Source organism: Pipistrellus kuhlii, unplaced genomic scaffold, assembly GCF_014108245.1.
Source record: "Pipistrellus kuhlii isolate mPipKuh1 unplaced genomic scaffold, mPipKuh1.p scaffold_m20_p_41, whole genome shotgun sequence".
NCBI lineage: Eukaryota > Metazoa > Chordata > Mammalia > Chiroptera > Vespertilionidae > Pipistrellus > Pipistrellus kuhlii.
The window spans coordinates 3,767,132-3,786,240 of record NW_023425542.1 but is presented as its reverse complement, the minus strand read 5'-3'; the positions used below and the strand labels follow the sequence as shown (position 1 = coordinate 3,786,240).

Genomic DNA, 19,109 nt, shown 5'->3' with positions numbered 1-19,109 from the left:
CTTTCTCATCGATGTTTCTAACTCTATCCCTCTCTCTTCCTCTCTGTAAAAAATCAATTATATATATATATATATATATATATATATATATATATATATATATATATATATAAAGTTTTTTTAAAAAAAGGAACTTTTTACTCCATCTCCATTTCACCTGTGTCCAACCTACAACTCGAAGCCACTGGGATTTGGCTGTGCAGCCAGGAGATGGTCCAATCCTCGGACTCCTTGGATTCCTTGTTGCCAGCGCCTTGACTCCAGGCCGTGGGCAATGAAACTCATAGGGTCGCCTGTGAATGGGTGGACTGGAAAAGTTACAAACCCACGCGCGCGCGCGTTCGTGCGTGTGTGTTTCTCCTTCCGAGATAGACTCTATCCCGGTTTCCTTGGGTCCCGTAACAAGTTAACTAGTGTGTCATGTAGCAAGTCTGCACGCGAAGGCTGACGGAGGGGGAGCGCACAGAGCAGAAGCTTTCAGTCCTGTAAAGGCCCAGACTTTCTGCCTTTCAATGTGGGAAGCCGCATCCTTGGCCCCTGGTGAGCGAAGCTTCCCTGGAGTGAGGAGCCGGGCGCTCAGGCTCCCTGGAGGCCCTGCTGCCGGGAGGACCGTGGGGACCCCGGGGCCCGCCTCGCAGGACGCGGCCCGCAGCGGCGCGGCTCGGGGTGGAAAGGCTGCCGGACGGGCATCGCCAGTTGTCCATGTTTGGTCCTGCGGCTGCCGCGGCCCAGCACGGCGCCTCCAGGGAGCGCGGGCTCCGGCGTCCGCAGGAGGGGCTGCCCGGCCCGAGGGGCGCGCAGGGTCCGCGGGCGGGTTCCCGCCCCTCCCGCGCCGACGCCGCCGCCCTCCCCGCTCGCCTTTGTCCCCGGTCCCCCCGCGCTACGGCCTCCGGGAGGAGGCGGGCCGGGCCGCGGGGGCCCCCGCAGCATCCCGCCCTCCCTCCTCTCCGTGCACCGACCCCGCCCGACCCCGACCCCGGCTCCGCCCCCGGCCCCGCCCGGCCACGTCCCCGCGCGGGCGCCCCCTGGCGGCCAGACCCGCGCTGCGTGCGCGGCGGCGGCGGGCCCGGGGTTGCCGTGGTAACCGGCAGCGGCCGCCACAGCAGGGCCGCCCAGCGCAGCGCCGGCCGCGGCTCGGGCGGCGCCGTGTGGGGCGAGCGGCTTTGGCGGCGGCGGCGCGGCCGGGCCGGGGGACGGGCGCTGCCCGGCGGCCTCAGCATGGAGGACGGCTTCTCGAGCTACAGCAGCCTGTACGACACGTCCTCGCTGCTCCAGTTCTGCAACGGTGAGCGGCGGCGGCGGGGCGGGGGCCGCGGGGCCGGGCGGGCGCGGGGAGAGGCCGGCGGCGGGAGGAGGCCGCGCAAAGTTGCGGCGGGCAGGGCGCGCGGTTCCCGCCGCCGCCGGGCGCATTGTGCTGGGCCGCGGGCCGGGCCTCCCCGCGCCCCCGCGCCCCTGCCCGCCTGCCGCCGCCGGCTCCGCCCGGCCCGGCTCCGGCTCCGGCTCCGGCTCCGGCTCCGGCCAGCGCGCGGGGACCGGCCAGCGCGCGGGACCGGCCGGCCGGCGCCTCCCGCACCAGCGCCCCCGCCGCGCGCGGGGAGGCCCGGCCGCCCGGGCTCCGGGGACGGCTGCGCTCCGCTCCCCGCTCACATCTGGTGGGAAAGGTGCGGGCGAAGCCCTCGGCCAGCGGATCACTGAATAGCAGGACGCGGCTGCGGGGATGCACGCAGGTCTGTGGCGGGCGGACCCTCAGGATCCACCCAGCTCCACTTGGATGAAATCAGCCCAGCTCGATGCCATCCAAAGGGGCAGGCAGAGCAGACCCGCCTTCAAAGTATTTCCACTTGTTTTGCTCTCAGGGTGATAGATTTAAAAAATGTCTTAATTTTTTTTTTAACAGGAAGTAAACATTCGTAGCTACCAATATGGCATCTTTGAAATGTTTACTCTCCCTGGTAAGGTTGAGAAAGGTTCCCACAGCACACACCACCTATTTTATCAGAACGCGACGGGTGGTAGTTCATGCACAAACGGCATGATTTTTTTATGCATATCTTGGGTTGATTGCTTTATCAATCCAAGTGATTGTAAAAGAAAGAAAAAAGAGAGCCCCAAAAGTTTGTAAAGGAAAAAAAAAAGTGTGTATTGTTGTGTTGTGTTGTAGTTTGTGTGTGTGTGTGTGTGTGTGTTTTAGGATTTTTCTGGAGTGCATTTGGAATTTTTTGGAATTTTCTGGAGTGCATTTGGAATTCTAGATGCTTTGACAACTCAAGCTATTTATTTTGCAACTGTGATTTAGGGGAATTTTTCGAGCCATTTAACACCTGTTTGCAAGAGGAGGGATTAGCGGTAGCAATAAATATTAGCGAGGGTGCTGATCCATCCTCTCTAATGGCATTTTCATCTCTGGTGAAGTATCACCTTTTCATGGAAGCGGTGTTGGCAGCTTATAACTTTCCTATTAATCCCACGGGGCCTTCCCTAACTTAGTACCGCTCCCCCCACCCCCACGAGGGAAGGAACGTGTTGGCCCCTTCCCATTGGATGCCCGTTTCCCAGAGCAGAACCCCTGTGTGTTTTGATCCTTGGAAGGTGGGAAGGCAGAGGGAGGGTATTGGGTACTCAGCCAGCCGCTGGAATCCCCCCTATAGTTTACTCAGGGAAACGGAGTTATTCTCCAATAGATTTTGAATACTTTTCTTAATTGACTTACAATCAATCATATTTGAATTACTGGTTGTTGTTGTTGTTGTTGTTTTATGTAAACGGTAGTACCCCCTCCTATGTGTTTATGGTAGAATTTCCTTGGTGTTAGTTGTGTAAGGCATGTGGCTGAAAAATTATGTTAAATGATTTCCAGGCATAGAGGTTTTGGAGTTTGGGTGGTTTTGTTTTTTTGTTTTGTCTTTTTTACAATTTCCCCCGCACCTACACCCCCCGCCTTCCCTCTGAGACTTGGCAGTCCAGGCATGGAGGCTTTTAAAAAATTACTGTGTGGTCATATATGTTGACAGTTTGATTTAGGTTATGGAATGAGCCTCGATGTTTTTATTGGAGCAGCTGATAGGGAGGCCTGGCCATATTGTTCCTAAATAGCAGTTCGGTCATAGGGTTGACCTGAACATACATATTCATGAGGTTTTTGTTTTTTGTGTTTTTTTTTTAATTTTCTGCCCTTTCATGTTATTTGCTAGTTTAGAGATACTGGTAAGATATTTTACTGGTAATTCTGTCTAAGAGAAAGTAAAAATCAACTCTTACACTATGGTGTGTGTCCGTTTAAAGAAAAAGCACCACAACCGGAGGCAAACAATAAGATCACTTGGGAACACAGTAGAGTAGTTCATGACAGTTGAATTACTTTTCTCAAAAAGTTCATAGCTCTTGTTGTTTTTGGGTTACCTTCTGAATCCAGCTGAAAGCCAGAGTCGTCTGTGGGGCAGAAATGAATGCTCACTGCTGATGTCTTAAGCAACAGATGTTTGGATGTGAGATTGTTCATTTTAAGAGGCTCCCGTTAAGTGAAAATGTAAATAAATACAATTCAGTTAATTACTATGGTGATTCAATTAAAACATTGGATCGCAGAAACACCATTTCACCAAGAACTAAAGGGAACATGTGGATTTTTTTTTTTATCAGTTGCATTGAAACACTTTAAAAAAAATAAATTTACATTACAATGGCAAGACTACACAGAATACTGTATGAACTCATGAATTTTCATATGTCGAGTACAGCTCCATGCTTTTGGTAGTGATATGAATTAAAAAGTCATAGTTACTTATTAGCTTCAGACAATACAACCCATACTTACCGTTTGGATGAGGAGCACGCTGAGCATGCTCAAGAAAGAAGATCGTATCTAAATGAACGGGAGCAGGAGGCAATTTTGTCCAATGAATGACATTTCTGTCTTCGTCCTGTGCTCTTTTCCTTGCTGTTTCTCCTACTTCCTTTGTCATTGATGCCCCACGTAAAGTCTGGCAGTTCCTCCTCTCCCCTAGCCATTCTCAGCGTTTAGATACTAGCTTTCTCACAGAAGCAGAAAGTCTGTGCGGCTTTTTTCTTTTGTATTTAGAACTTTATCGCGTGAGCTGGAAATCACAAACTTCCTTTATTGCTCTCAGAAAACTGTCAGCGGTTGAAAAGTGGAAAAAGCTGTCATTTGCCAGCCAGTTTACGCCTCAGAAAGTATCACCCTTTCCTCCACATGTTCCTCAGGGCCTTCCTTCGAGGGAGGCAGTCTCACCATCCTTTTTCACATACGAGGAAACTGAGGCTCAAGGAGGTGTGTCAGTCTATAAGACCACACAAATCCTAAGCGTTGGCTACCAGTGTGACTTGGTTTGTTTTAATAACAGCATCTATCCTATATAATAAAAGCCTAATATGCAAATTGACCAAACTGGGGAATAACCAGTGGAACAACCAGTGCACTGACCACCAGGGGGCAGATGCTCATCTCAGGAGCTGCCCTCAGGCCCCAGGACAGCCAAGGCAGTTGCCAATGGAGGCCCCCCAATTGCCCTGCCTGTCACCCTGCAGAAGGAAGCGACCCGCAGTGAGGGATGGGGCCAGCGAGCAGGTGGCACCAGGTCAGCCAAGGCGGGTGCCAGCAGGGGCCCGCAGTTTGCCCTACAGATTGGCTCTGATCACCAGCCAGGCCTAGGGACCTTACCCATGCACGAATTTCATGCACCAGGCCTCTAGTTGTTGAGATAGTCACATACCATAAAACTTCACCCCTTTGAAGTATACATGACAATGAAGTAGCTTTCCGTATATTCACAGCATCGTGCAGGCATCAACATTTCTTTTCATATATATATATATATATATATATATATATATATATATATATATTGATTTTTTTACAGAGAGGAAAGGAGAGAGATAGAGAGCTAGAAACGTTGATGAGAGAGAAACATCAACCAGCTGCCTCTTGCACGCCCCCTACCGGGATGTGTCCGCAACCAATGTACATGCCCCTGACCGGAATTGAACCTGGGACCTTTTAGTCCGCAGACCGACACTCTACCACTGAGCCAAACTGGTTTCGGCTTGCATCAACATTTCTAATTCTAGGACATTTTTTTATCACTCCAGATTATAGAAACCCCAGGACCTAGGAGCAGTTACTCCCATTCCCCCATCACCTTAGACTCTGATGACCACAAATCTACTTTCTGTCTCTGATTTGGATCCTGGGTATTTAATATAAATGGAACCTTGCAATCATCGGCCTTTTGTGTCTGGCTTTTTTGACAGAACATCTTGTTTTAAGGTTCATCCAAGCTGCAGCCTCTTGATGTGAGTACTTCATTCCTTCTTCTGGCCAAATAACACCCCTTTGGACGGGTCGGCCACATTCTGTTCATCCTTCGCCAGCCTGTGGACATGTGGGGTGCTTCCACTTTCTGGCGATCGTGAATAATTCTGCTAGGAACTTTCGTGGACAAGTTTTTGTGTGGACGGATGTTTTCATTTCTTTGGGGTTGATACCTAGGAGTGGAATTGCTGGGTTATATTGTAACTCGGTGTAACACTTTTGAGAAATCAGTCTGGAGTTTGTGAAATCTACCCGCTCTTTGTATTACCCCTCGCTAGTAAAAATAAGGGGGAATTAAGGACCTGGATGAGGGAGGAGCAGGGGGAAAGAACAAAATGTTGCCATTCCGTTTCACTTCCCATACTCACGTGCCCCTGTCACAGCTCACCAAAGTGACAAAGAATAACCTTGCTTCGTTGCCGTAGGTAATAAGACTCTTGAAGGGACCTAACAGGTCATCTCATCTCCTGGTTTACTTTCGTTTTTCTTTTTTAATCCTCACCCAAGGATATTTCCCATTGATTTCAGAGAGAGTGGAAGAGAGAGGGAAACACATCGATAGGTTGCCTCCTGCACGTGGCCTGTACCTTTGGGATGCTTAAGAGAACCAAAAACAGCCCGGCTGGCATGGCTCAGTGGTTGAGTGTTGACCTATGGACCAGGAGGACACGGTTCAATCCCTGGTCAGGGCACATGCCTGGGTTGCACGCTCGATACCCAGTGGGAAATGTGCAAGAGGTAACCAATCAAAGATTCTCTCTCATCATTGATGTTTCGGTCTCTCTTTACCTCTCCCTTCCTCTCTGAAATAAAAAATAAAAAAATTATATTTAAAAAAAATCCCCCACAAGACCCAGTTTTAGACCCTTAATCACCTTGGTTTTCCATGGCTATACTTCCTTCTGTCTGTATGCCTTTTGACACAACCTAAGGTGGTATCCCAGGTAGGATTTTTAAACAGAGCGGAGAACAGGATCCTTCACCTCCCTGATTCTGTAGTTTATATCTCTACTAATGCAGCCCAAGATCACCTTTGCTCTTTTGTCGGTCACCTCACATGGTTAACCTCCTTCTGATTTTCATCTAAAATTCCTGTTTGTTTACATGTTCCATGGCTAGACTCTTTCTTTCCTTACTTTTCTTTTTAAGCAGAACCCTGTCAGATTATAACTAACACAGTGGTAATCTGCACTGTCATGCTGTAAGTCACCCCAGCTCTCCTGTAACACATTTCAGCATTGCAGTAACCTGGACGTTGGTCATTGCCTTAAAGCAGTATGCCTCGACCCTTAGGGCTGTATGAAAGGGTCGAGGCATTAGAAAGGTTGAGAACCACTGGCTTAAAGGGTATGAGTCTGATTAATCTTTTCCTTTTGCCCGAGACGGCATCATGAGGGACTTTATTATGTCCCTTCCAACGCCTGTCCGTCGTGTATCTAGACCAGGCGTCCTCAAACTTTTTAAAGTGGGGGCCAGATCACGGTCCCTCAGAGAGCTGGAGGGCCGGACTATATGAACTACTAATTCCTACTGTAACACCTCGGCTGCGCTCACTGCCCAAAAAACCTGGCGGGCCGGATCAGACTCCTCTGCGGGCCGCATGTGGCCCTCGGGCCATAGTTTGAAGACCCCTGTTTCTAGACGTTCCCTGATACCCGCCTTCTCCTGCAGGTGCTCGAATCGCCACTGCGGGTCAGGGCCCGCTCCTGCTGCCCTCAGACACACGGGGAAATCACTTTCACCATCTTCTGCGCTGCTGGCCATGGACTTATTTCCTAGTGTTTGAAATGGAAAACAGCGTTCGTTTCTAGGCACTTCTGTTTGGGGAACTGGGAATGATGCACTTAAAATCTTAACCAGCGTTGGGCCTCTGTGATACAGATGATTTCCTCTTCACGGGGGGACAGGATCTCACGTTGGCAGAGCTGGGTGCAGAGCAGGGTCCAGAGGCCTGAACTCAGCAGCGTGGAGTGTGTCACCCCCTCTGCACCCGCCGCGGTGACGGAGGCCCCGGGCTCTGCGAGAGGCGACTCAGGCCGGGCGGCAGCAGCTCTCCTTGGTGCACCTGGTGCTCCGCCCGCAAGGAATTTATTTTACAGCCAAACCACAAGCATTTATGACATTATAAACAAACCCAAGCATTTCAGGGGGGAAAGTTGAAGAAGCCGTGTTTAAAAAGTAACCATTCGTTGGTTATTGTTAATTTCTGAGGTAGTGTAAGCCTTTCCCTATAGTCTCTTCACAAAGTATAAACATTGGAGTGGAGTGGAGGGTGGGTCAGAAAAGAGAAATAACCTCTTCGTCCCTGCTGCTACGGTCTGTTTGCGCCATGCACCTGGTAGCGTGAAAGCCTTCCCCACGGAAAGCGTTGGAAAGTATCGATTTGCCAGTAAGGAAGGACTTAAAGCCAAGGCTGTTTTGTACTCCGTGCAGAAATCTCTTTCAGCAGAAATATTTATTATTCCCCTTTAAAATCCTCGCTCATTGATAGAGAGAGACTGTCTAGTATTAGCAAGACGTTTTACATGACGTCAGAAACATCGGTAATAAAAAGAAGTACGCTGTAAATGCTGATGCTGTAATTTTATTACCAATAAAATCCTCCCAGAGCTCCATGTTTTTCTCACTGGATTCGGACGGGAACTCAGCATCCTGCTGAATCAGCGCATTGGCTGTGCGGCCGGGCTGGCAGCACTGGGTGGGGCGGCCCTGGCGTCGGAGGTGCCAGGCGGGGCCAGGCACACCCTCTCTGAGGTCGGTTTTAGAGGAAGAGATCTTTAGAAGACTTTCTCTTGCTTCCAAGTACTTTACTTTGTAACTAAGAGTTAGATGGACATCCTTCTCACTTTGTTTTCCTCATAAGCTGTATCTTTACTGGGAAATACCGTGGGTTTGGAAAACCACATTTCCGCAGAGTACTTAGTTATGTCCTAAAAAATAAATAAATAAATAAATAAAAATGCAGTAGCCGGACTGTTCGGCCAGCTTTCTGGAAAAGATGTGAATCTCTGACTTTTATAAACTGCCCGCATTGTGTCGGCACGGGTTTTACTCTGGGCTTGGATGCTGCCGGAGGACAAGCCCTCTGAGCCCAGAGCCTGGCCGGGGGGAGTCGGCCGGGAGGTGCCAGCACCTGCAGGAGGAGGGAGAACGGCCAGGCTGGCCTCTGAGGGCGGCGGCCAGATGGTGCCCTCACTGCAATGGGGTCCGGGACCGGGTGTGTCCTTCGTTCTGGGCACCATCGTTCGTGCATCAGATCCTGGACTGCAAACGGTCCCCACACATCGCCTGCAAGGACAGTGGCCTGCTCACCGTTAAAGGGACTGAGGATAGACACGGTTGGGTCAGTTGTAAGGCCTGTAAGTCCAGCAGGCAGATGGAACCTGTTTCCAATGAGTCCCTGCAGTGTGGGGCAGGAAAGGATGTTCAGCCCTGGCCTGAGTGGCTCCGCCAGTGGGAGTGTCGTCCCGTGCACCGGATGGTCAGGGGTTTGATTCCCGGTCCGGGCACACACCCAGGTTATGGGTTTCATCCCTGGTGGGGTTTGAAATGAGGAGGGCAACTGACGGATGTTTCTCTTTTACATCAATGTTTCTCTCTCTCTCCTTCTTCTCTCTATTAAAAAAATCAATAAAAACATATCCTTTGGTGAGGATTTTAAAAAATTGTTCAAAACATGGGCTTCCAGGAATCTTCCCAGACTCTGCTTCCTCACACATGGCCCAGCTCAGTCGGTTGGGCAGATTCCACTCCCAAATCTCTGACACCCATCGCTCCTGCTTTATTTATTTTCTTAATTTTAAAGTAAAACATTTCCCAAGTCACTTATTTGTACCTCTGCATTTCGCTGTATTTCTGGTAATTTCATTAGTTTAGACTCCTCTCAGTGGGATCATTGGGTCAAAGGTCACAGGTGCATCGCTACACTGCGCCCGAGCTGCCTGTCATACTGGTAGGTGTAACGGATAATAATGCGGATTTTTTTCAATAGATGGAGTTACACATATGTTGATGTACATGCAACTTGATATGTATGCTATTTTGTTGTATTGACAGCAAGCTTCAAAACTTCATGTGTCAAATTTGCTGAAGATGTTAACATTGTAGTTATTTTTATGCTTAAAAATGTCAAATTTTGTGTCAAAAAAAAAAAGAGCACTCTCAGGAAGTTTTAATTCATTACTTGATATTGAAAAAGTTATCATATACTTCAGGAAACTTATGGCGAACATGCTCCACCTCAAGATATTTGTGAACACTGGTTTAAATGCTTTAAAAGTGATGATTTCAATTTGAAAGACAAAGAACGTCCAGATCAACCAAAAAAGTTTGAAGACCGACAATTAGAAGCATTATTGGATGAAGATGCGTGTCAAACTCAAAAATAACTTGGAGGAAGATTAAACGTTGCTCAGCAAACAATTTCCATTCGTTTACAAGCAATGGGAAAGATTTTAAAGGAAGGAAAATGGTTGCCATATCAACTGAATGAAAGACAAATGGAAAACCCAAAAGTCATCAGTAAAATGTTGCTTCAACAGCACAAAAGAAAGTCTTTTTTGCATCGAATTGTGATTGGCAATGAAAAGTGGATTTATTTTGAGAATCCCAAATGCACAAAATCATGGGTTGATCCAAGTCAACCATCAACATCGTCTGCAAGGCCAAATCGCTTCGGAAAGAAGACAATGCTCTGCATTTGGTGGTATCAGGAAGGTGTGGTGTACTATGAGCTTCTAAAACCAGGTGACACCATTAATACTGATCACTACCGACAACGAATAATCAATTTGAACCATGCTTTGATCATAAAATGACTAAAATGTGCCAGAAGACACAGCAAAGTAATTTTGCTTCATGATGGTGCACCATCACACATTTCAAAACCAGTTAAAGACACGTTAACAGATCTTGCCCAGGAAGTATTAACCCATCTGCCGTATTCATCAAACCTTGCTTCTTCAGTCTAGTCTGCAGGCCGACGCTCTATCCACTGAGCCACACAGGTCAGGGCAGACCTTGCTTCTTCGGATGACCACTTGTTCTGATCGATGGCACACGCCCTTTCTGAGCAGCACTTCAAAAATGTAGGAAGAAGTGGAAAATTGGGTCTCTGAATAGTTTACCTCAAAACAAGAAAAGTTCTATTGGGACAGTATCCACAAATTACCTAAAGATGGGGGAAATGTGTAGCTAGCGGTGTACATTGCTTTGAATAGAGCACTTTCGATGTTTCTCTTGAAATTATCCTGTTTTCTTCAATTATAAAAGCCACCATTATTAACTGGTACACCTAGTACTCTCCCTCCACACACGTTGAACGTTACGTCTATTTTAAATATTACAATCAAATAGGTAGGCTTGAGGTGTCTTGCATATACATTGTTGTTTTAATGTGTATTTCTTCATTCCTTGATAATTTGAACACATTATGCTTCTCAGCCATCTCTACTCCCTCTTCCGTGAATTATTCATTCATGTCCTTTGACCATTCCAGTAGAGAGGCTTAATGTTTTCTTTGCTGACTTGTACATTTATTATAAATATATCTACACGAATAAAAGAGAAACATGCAGATTGTCCATATCTCCATGCCCATAAACCAATCAGGCGTGAGTATGCAAATCAACCCAACAAAGATGGCAGGTTAATTTGCATATGCAGGAGTGGAGCAGCACGAGGTGGGATGCCTGCTGTGAGAGGGAGGGGGGGGTGTCGGAGTGAGCTACAGGAGCAGTGCTCTGCCAAGAGCAAGGACTTGCAGGCTCTTGGGTGTCCAGGAGCTAAGCCAGGGGAAGGAAGGCCTATTCTTGCACGAATCTTTGTGCAACGGGTTTTGTGTGTGTGTGTGTGTGTGTGTGTGTGTATATTTACCTTCAGTATTAGTTTGTATTAGTTTCAGGTATACAGCATAGTGGTTTCACAATAGACAAATACTTTGCCAAGTGTTTCCTCTGATGTTCCCAGCACCCACCTGGCACCATTCGCAGGTATTACAACACCATTGACTATACTCCCCATGCTGTACTTTACATCCCCGCAGTTCTGTAACTGCCGACTTGTACTTTATAACCCCCTCTTCACCTCTCTCACCCAGCCCCCGCAACACCCCTCCCCTCTGGCAGCCCTCAGACTGTTGTCTGCATCTAGAAGTGTTTTCGTTTTGCTTGTTCACTTATTTTGTTCTTTAGATCCCACATATATGTGAAGTCATATGGTATTTGTCTTTCTCTGACTGACTTAGTTCACTTAGCACAATGCCCTCAAGGTCTGACGCAAATGATTAAGATTCCATTCTTTTCTTACGGCTGAGGAATATTTCCTTGTGTATATGAACCACATCATCTGTATTCACTCGTCTGTTGCTAGACACTTGGGTTGCTTCCATATCTTGACGGGGGTAAATGACACTACTAGTATAATGAACATGGGGTAGCATATGTTCTTTCGAATTAGAGTTTTGGCTTTCTTCAGTTATATACCCAGAAGTGTAATCTCTGTGCCATAACACAGTTCCATTGTTATTTACAGTATTTGTTGTTGTTGGGGGATATGTTTAAAGAGAGGAAGGGGGGGGGGATATATGTATAGAAAGAGAGATCAATTACCTCCAGACAGGGATTGTACCATAATCTAGGTATGTACCCTGATCAGGAATCAAACCCGAAACCTTTTGGTGCACAGGACAACACTCCAACCCGCCTCACCACTGGCCAGGACCATTTTAACTTTGTTGAAGAACCTCCATACTGCTTTCCACAGTGGCTGCACCAGTCTGCATCCCCACCAACAATGCACAAGGGCTCCCTTTCCTCCACATCCTCGCCAGCACTTGTTGATTTATTGATGGTAGCCATTCTGACAGGTGCGAGGGGGCATCTCATTGTGGTTTTAATTTGTAACGTTTTGATGACTGGTGACATTGAGCATCTTTTCATGTGTCTCCTGGCCATCTGTGTGTCCTCTATCTGGTCCTCTCTCCATTTTGTAATTTATTTTCTATCTTTTGGTATTGAATTGTCTGAGTTCTTCATAAATTTTGGATATTAACTTTGTGTCACTGGCAAATATCTTCTTCCATTTAATAGGTTGTCCTTTAGTTTTGTTGATGGTTTCCTTTGCTGCGCAAACATATTTTAGTTTGAGGTAGTCCCATTTGTTTATTTTTTCTTTTGTTTCCTTTGCCCGAGGGGGTTTGTTAGAAAAAACATTTCTAACAGAAATATCAGAGACTTTACTGCCTATGTTTTCTTCTAAGAGTTTTATGGTTTCAAGTCTTTAATGAAGAGTCCTTTCTTATATGTGGTGTGGAAAGGTGGTTTAGTGTCATTCTTTCCATGTATCTGCACAATTTTCCAATGCCCTTCACTGACTACACTATCGTTACCTCCTTTGTCAGATATTAATTGATCATCTAGGCCTGGGCTTATGTCTTGGCTCTCACCATTGCTCCTGCTTTAGCTCAGACCCTCGTCAGCTCTCATCTGGGATTTTGTTATTTTCTTTTATTTTTTTAAGAAAATGCTGCAGCCCCTGCCCTAGCCGGTTTGGCTGAGTAGATAGAGCATCGGCCTCCAGACCAAAGGGTCCCGGGTTCAGTTCAAATCAGGGGCATGTACCGAAGTTGCAGGCCCTTCCCTGGCCATGGCCCTGGTCCAGCTCGTGCAGGAGGCAACCAATCAATGTGTTTCTCTCACATGGTTGTTTCTCTCTGTCTCTCCCTCTCTTTCACTCTCCCTAAAAATCAGTGGAGAAATATCCTTGAGTGAGGATTAACTAACTAAATAAGTAAATAAAAATAAAACAGCAGCCCCGAACTAGACTTTCTGCCTCCAGCCTCGGCCCCTTCAGGCGCTCCCTGTTTTGAGCCCAGCCATGAGAGCCCGCTGTGCCCAAGTACAGTGATCCGGGTCCAGCAGCACATGGGCGGCCTGAGTTGCTGTTGGGACCCAGACCTTCACCCTTTGCCCAGTGGGGGTGTCCTAGAGGCGGCGTGTGGAGCAGGGGAGGTGCTGCCCGCTGGGCTGGTGCTGGGATGGGCTGGGCTGGACTGGTGCTGGTGCTGCCGAAGGAAGACCCCAGACCCATGGGCCCGCCTCCCTCTGGGATGAGCAGGAAGGGGCTGGGAGGGGGCGGGGAGGCCCTTCCAGTCCCCAAGGGGCGTGTGCAGGAAGCCCCGAGGGAGGAAGGACCTTTTGGAAATGGAACTGACTCCTGTGGTAAAAGAAAAAGGAGCAGGGTGGCCTGAAATGAGGCTGGGATGGGGGAAGGTTAGAGGAGGGGTTCCCGGGGAGGGGGTGGTGGGGAGAAATCCCAGGGCTCCTCGGCCGTGTTAAGGAGGTTGGTCTCATTCCGAGGAGCAGAGAGAATGTGGGGAGGAGAATTTTGAGGCCAGGGAGTGGCGTGGTCAGATGTCCAGGGATTTCCTAGGGAGACTGGGCTGGGAGGTCAGCGGGGCTGGGCGGGGGGCGGGTGTCTGCTGTGTGGGTGCAGGGGAGAGGCCACGGCGTTCCCGCTGCCGGGGGTGCGGGGGTGAGGAGGGCTCCCCTTGCCTGGGCTGTGTCTTAGGAGCTGAACAGGGAGGACCTGCCCCGCCAGGCGGCTGGCTCCTCCTGCGTGGGCGCTGTGTGCAGACAGGGAGCAGGGAGATGGGTGGGCGTCGGGGGCTGCGGGGCCAGCAGGCTGCGGGGCCAGCAGGCTGCGGGGCCGGGTCTGGACCGGAGATAACAAACGTGAGCGCCGCCGTAGGTAGGTGGTGAGTGGTCCGGCCGCAGGAGCCCACGGGGCAGGCCGGGCACTCAGCGGGCGCCTCCGGAAGGCAGAGCGAGCTGCCCGCTTCTGGGGAACGTCCAGCGTCCCTCCCGCCCCCGGGCACGCGGGCCTTCAGCAGGCGGCAGCCTTCTCAGCCAGTCCCAGCTCCGTGCCGGCCCCCAGCCCACCCCCGGCTGTGCTTCCTTCGTGTCCTCGGGTGTTTCCGGGAAACCTCTGGTCATGGCTGCCCCCGAGGCCGTCGCCGGGCTTATTTATGGATCTCCCGTGTAAGACTCACCCCTGTGCCCAGAACGCCTGGGCAGTCCCTGACCCTGATGGGTCCCCATGAATGTCAGAGGAATGAAAGCAGGGACAGCCCTTTCCTTAGAGCAGCTACACACACACATACACACACACACACACACACACACACACACGCAAATACACATACACACACTCATACACACATACACACTCACATACACACACTCACATACACACACACTCACTCACATACATGCGTGCACACACATACACACTCTCACACACATACACACACATACATACACACTCACACACACATACACTCACTCACACACACACTCACACTCACACACACACTCACATACACACACACACTCACATACACACACACACACACGCTCACATACACACGGCAGGCAGAATGCACCTGGAACCGGCCTGCTTAAAGAGGGAAAGCACTCCCGCCACTCTTCTGTATGCTGCAAACAATGTGCATGTACTCCTATGCTAAGTATCACATGTACACACATACACGTGTGCACATGTGCCTACACATGTCGCATGTATGTACACATACACACATGTTCTATGGGGCGTGCTCCCTTGTCAGAGAACTGGTAGACGTGGGCACTGAGAAGGGAAGGCACTCCGGGTGAGGAACAGGGTGGGTGAAACTCGGAAACGTCTGAGGAGGGCCGTGAGGAGCCAGGCCTGCTGGAGCGGAACTCCCCTGCACACATGACGGAGCCCCCAGCCGGCCCCGGGTCGCTGGAATGGAGGAGTGGGAACGTTTGCAGAAAGCCTCGGCTGATTGAAGCCCAAAACAATGACTCGCAGCAAAGTAGTTGACACAATAAAGTGGTTGTTGGCAAAACCGGCACGGTCAGCTCTGACAAAGTCTGACTGTGACATCAGCCCCAGAGGTCATCTGTGTGACAGGGGTGCGACCATTCTTAGGAAACCGTGCTCCAGCCAAGGGCCCTCGGGGGGCTGGGCCTCGCCTGCTCCCCAGCATGAGCCCTGTCGCCCCGTTACAGCCCCACAGACAGGCCAGGCCGGGTGGGCTCCTTCCTCTGTCATCAGGTCGCCTGGACACTCCCTCCGGTAAACGTGGTGGCTGCTCGCTGTGCCCTGTGGCCTGTGAGGGAGACGATGACCTGTGAGCAGGGCCCCCCGAGCTGGGCCTTTACACAGCGGTGACCGCAGCGCCCCCTCCGCTGCTCTCGCAGACTGGAATCTGGCCGTTGCGTCGTTTCTTTGCCTTCCTTCAACATTTTATCGAGTTGCTGTATTTTTTTTTTAAATATGCCTTTACTGATTTTTAGAGAGCGAGGAAGGGAGAGGGTTAGAGAGAGAACATCGATGAGAGAAACGTTGGTAAGCTGCCTCCTGCACGCCTCCCTGGCCGGGATTTCATTTAGGCGCGGTGGGAGCACGCGGTGGGAGCACGGGGTGGGAGCACGGGGTGGGAGCATGCAGTGGGCACACGGGGTGCCCAGGCCCCAGGCCACGCCTCTCACTGCCCCGCAGACCTCGGTTTCCCTCTGAACCAGCAGCGTCGTGGGCCTCGGTGCCTGTGTGCTGAACCAGGGCTGGGTCCGTTCCGAGTGGAGACGCTAAGTGGTCACTTTGGTCTGGAACTGGCCTCTGGGGCAGCTTTAATGATACTTCCTTCTCTGCTTAGCAGTTCTGGTTCTCACAGTTTTTCTCCAGCGGCCTTATTCTTGTCATTAGTCTCCTCCTTTCTCAGAACATTTTTATCTTTAATTATTATAAAACATACCTAACATAAAACTTACCATCTTCACTTTTTTTTTTTTTTCCCTCACCTGAGGATATCTATCCCATTGATTTTTAAAGAGAGTGGAAGGTTGGGGAGGCGGGGGGGGGGGGGGGGGGGAGACATCAATGTGAGAGAGACACATCAGTTGCTTGCCTCCCACATGCGTGACCCAGGCCAGGGATCTTACTGGCAACCCAGATACACATTGTTGACCGGGAATTGTACCGGTGACCCTCCTGTGCGCGGGGTGACACTCTAACTAACCACTGGGCACCACCAGCCGGGGTCCATCTTCGCCATGTTTAAGCCTACAGCTCAGTGGCAGACGTACATTCATGTTGTGCAACCACCACCGCCGTCCGTTTCTAGAATATCATCTCGCAAAACTAAACTCTTCCTGTGAAACACTCACTCCCTCCCAGCCTGGCAGCCCCTGTTCCTGTCTGTCCCTGTGACCCTGGCTGCTCCCGCCCCTCATGAGAGTGGGATCGTAGTGTTTTTGCCCCTCGGTGACTCCTTTATGTCCCTTGCAGAAGCTATAGTTTCGTGAAGTTGCAGAATCCAGAGTGAACAGTGTCTAAGTCAGGGTTCAAGGCCAGACGCAGAGAGGGCTAATCACCTTAATGTTCGGGGCCGTCAGGGCTCTGCCGAGGTGTCCCCACATGTCCTACCGGCGCTCTGTAAAGTCTAAGCATCTTATCTCCCTGTAATACCAAGCATGTTCTCCTCCCCCCACCCCCGCCCCAAGCTGGCGCCAGCACCGGGCCGGCCAGCGTCCTGGAGCGGGCTCAGACCCCGCGATGCCCTTTCCGCCCAGCGAGCAGCCACAGAGGCCCTGTGACACGCAGAGAATGGGGAGGCGGGAGCGTGCAGAGCCGCTGGAAAAATGATGGGGGGGGGGGGTGCGTGTGTCTGCTGAAGAAATGCCGTGGCGTGTGCCTTCCGGGCACCAGCAGCGCCTGCCCCTCACCGCCAGCCCGCGCCCTGAGAAAGGCAGCAGCAGATGCGGGCCGTGACGCAGGCGGGATGTGGGCCGCAGGCTCGGAATATCTCGGCTTTCTCTTTCGGTTTTGGTTTCGAAGCTTGCTCTTGCACAGGGGCACCGTCCCCCGGCCGGAATGTCTGGCTGGAACCTCTCCCTTTGTGGGACTTTTTGTTTAAAAGGACAAGCAGGCACCGGCTGCCCGAAAACCGGCAGGAAAAACCCGCACCCTTGTCTCCAGACCCGCTGGAACCTTCACCAGCGCACTTCCCCCAGCGTTCAGAGCGGGGCTCTGGAGCAGCGCTGCCTTTGAATCCTGATTTTGCCGGTTACAGAGAAGCCGGGGGAATAAAGCCGTGCCCCGGAGGGCACGCCCAGGGACAGCTGAGAACCGGGGGCCGGGGTGGTGGAGACGCGGCGAGGAGGGGAGCGCGGACTGGAGAGTAATGCGGAGGTCGGCGGGGCAGCCCAGAATGCAGACGTTCCTCCTTGGTGATACATGTTGCCTTCACCTTTTCATGGTTGCAGCCACACTGACCTCTCCCAGTTCCTGTGGCCAAGCAGGTCCCCCCTGGATGTTGGATCAGGGGCCGTAGCACATCCCTCTGCCTACTGTGCACGTTGTCCCTCCAGGAAGCAGGGTCTGCCCCTGGCTCTGCAGTCACCCCTAATCAGTCCTCACCCCCCATCAGTCCCCACCCCTCATAGGTCCCCACCCCCCATTGGTCCCCACCCCCCATCGGTCCCCACCCCTCATCCGTCCCCACCCCCCATCAGTTTCCACCCCCCATCGGTCCCCACCCCTCATCCGTCCCCACCCCCCATCGGTCCCCACCCCCCATCAGTTCCCACCCCTCATCGGTTCCCACCCCTCATTGGTCCCCACCCCCATCGGTCCCCACCCCCCATCGGTCCCCACCCCCCATCGGTTCCCACCCCTCATCGGTCCCCACCCCCCATCGGTCCTCACCCCTCATAGGTCCCCACCCACCATCGGTCCCCACTCCCCATCGGTCCCCACCCTTCATCGGTCCCCACTCCTCATAGGTCCCCACCCCCCATCGGTCCCCACTCCCCATCGGTCCCCACCCTTCATCGGTCCCCACTCCTCATAGGTCCCCACCCCGCATCGGTCCCCACCCCCCATCGGTCCCCACCCCTCATCGGTCCCCACCCCCCATCGGTCCCCACCCCTCATCGGTCCCCACCCCTCATCGGTCCCCACCCCTCATCGGTCCCCACCCCCCATCGGTCCCCACCCCTCCTGTTTCACCCTGGGGACTCCGCCTGCAGGAACCCTCGCCCACCTCCCAGGCTCCGGGGCTCCCCTGCGTCCCACAGCAGGACACGTGCCCCGCACTGTGGTTAGCTCTGCAGCCTTTGCCTCCCCTGCCAGCTGGTGAGCTCCTCAGGTAGGGACCCTGAGTCGCCTTTATGTGTTGGTCCCTTCCACCGCTCCCATGGGGCCTTGCACAGAGTGTGTGCACGGTAAATGCTTGTTGAACGGCGAGTCAAACACGCACACCAGACCCAGGGCCGGGCCGTCTTCAGATGCTCGTGGAAGGCGGGGAGGCCCTGGATGCCGGGAGCCCCTCCGGACTTCCCGGAACACGCTTCCTGTTTGCAGAGTGAAAACGCTGCGCCGCAGGCAAAGCCCTCCGTGACCGCAGAATGGAGGGCACATGTGTGCATGTGTCCCTGGTGAAAAGCAGTGCGTTTTTTATAGCAGTTTGTTTCGCTTATTTGCCTATTTCTTTGGTTAAGGGGGCCTCCACACACAGGCCGGCCGCTGTAATCTCCTCCAACACTGGAGGGACTTACTGAGGGATGCTACAGCTTACTCAAGACCATGCATGCTGTCCAAGTAATTTTATTTTATTTTATTTTATTGCTATTATAGGGGTGTGTGTTTTTGTTTTTTAAAAAACAACAACAGCGAATTCTATATTATTTTGCATTAGTTTCAGGTGTATAGCATAGTGGCTAGACAATCCTATACT

The 19,109-nt window shown here is 51.4% G+C and overlaps 1 protein-coding gene across 1 annotated transcript in view; it reads left to right on the top strand.

Annotated features, from left to right (window-relative positions):
* Window positions 1–1,088: 1,088 nt before the first annotated feature.
* Window positions 1,089–19,109, top strand: part of EML1 (EMAP like 1) — a 98,389-nt gene continuing 80,368 nt past the window's right edge. The window contains 1 exon segment of the mRNA XM_036411759.2: window positions 1,089–1,285. Within this exon segment, the coding sequence (XP_036267652.1) occupies window positions 1,219–1,285 (67 nt within the window). The 5' untranslated portion in view covers window positions 1,089–1,218.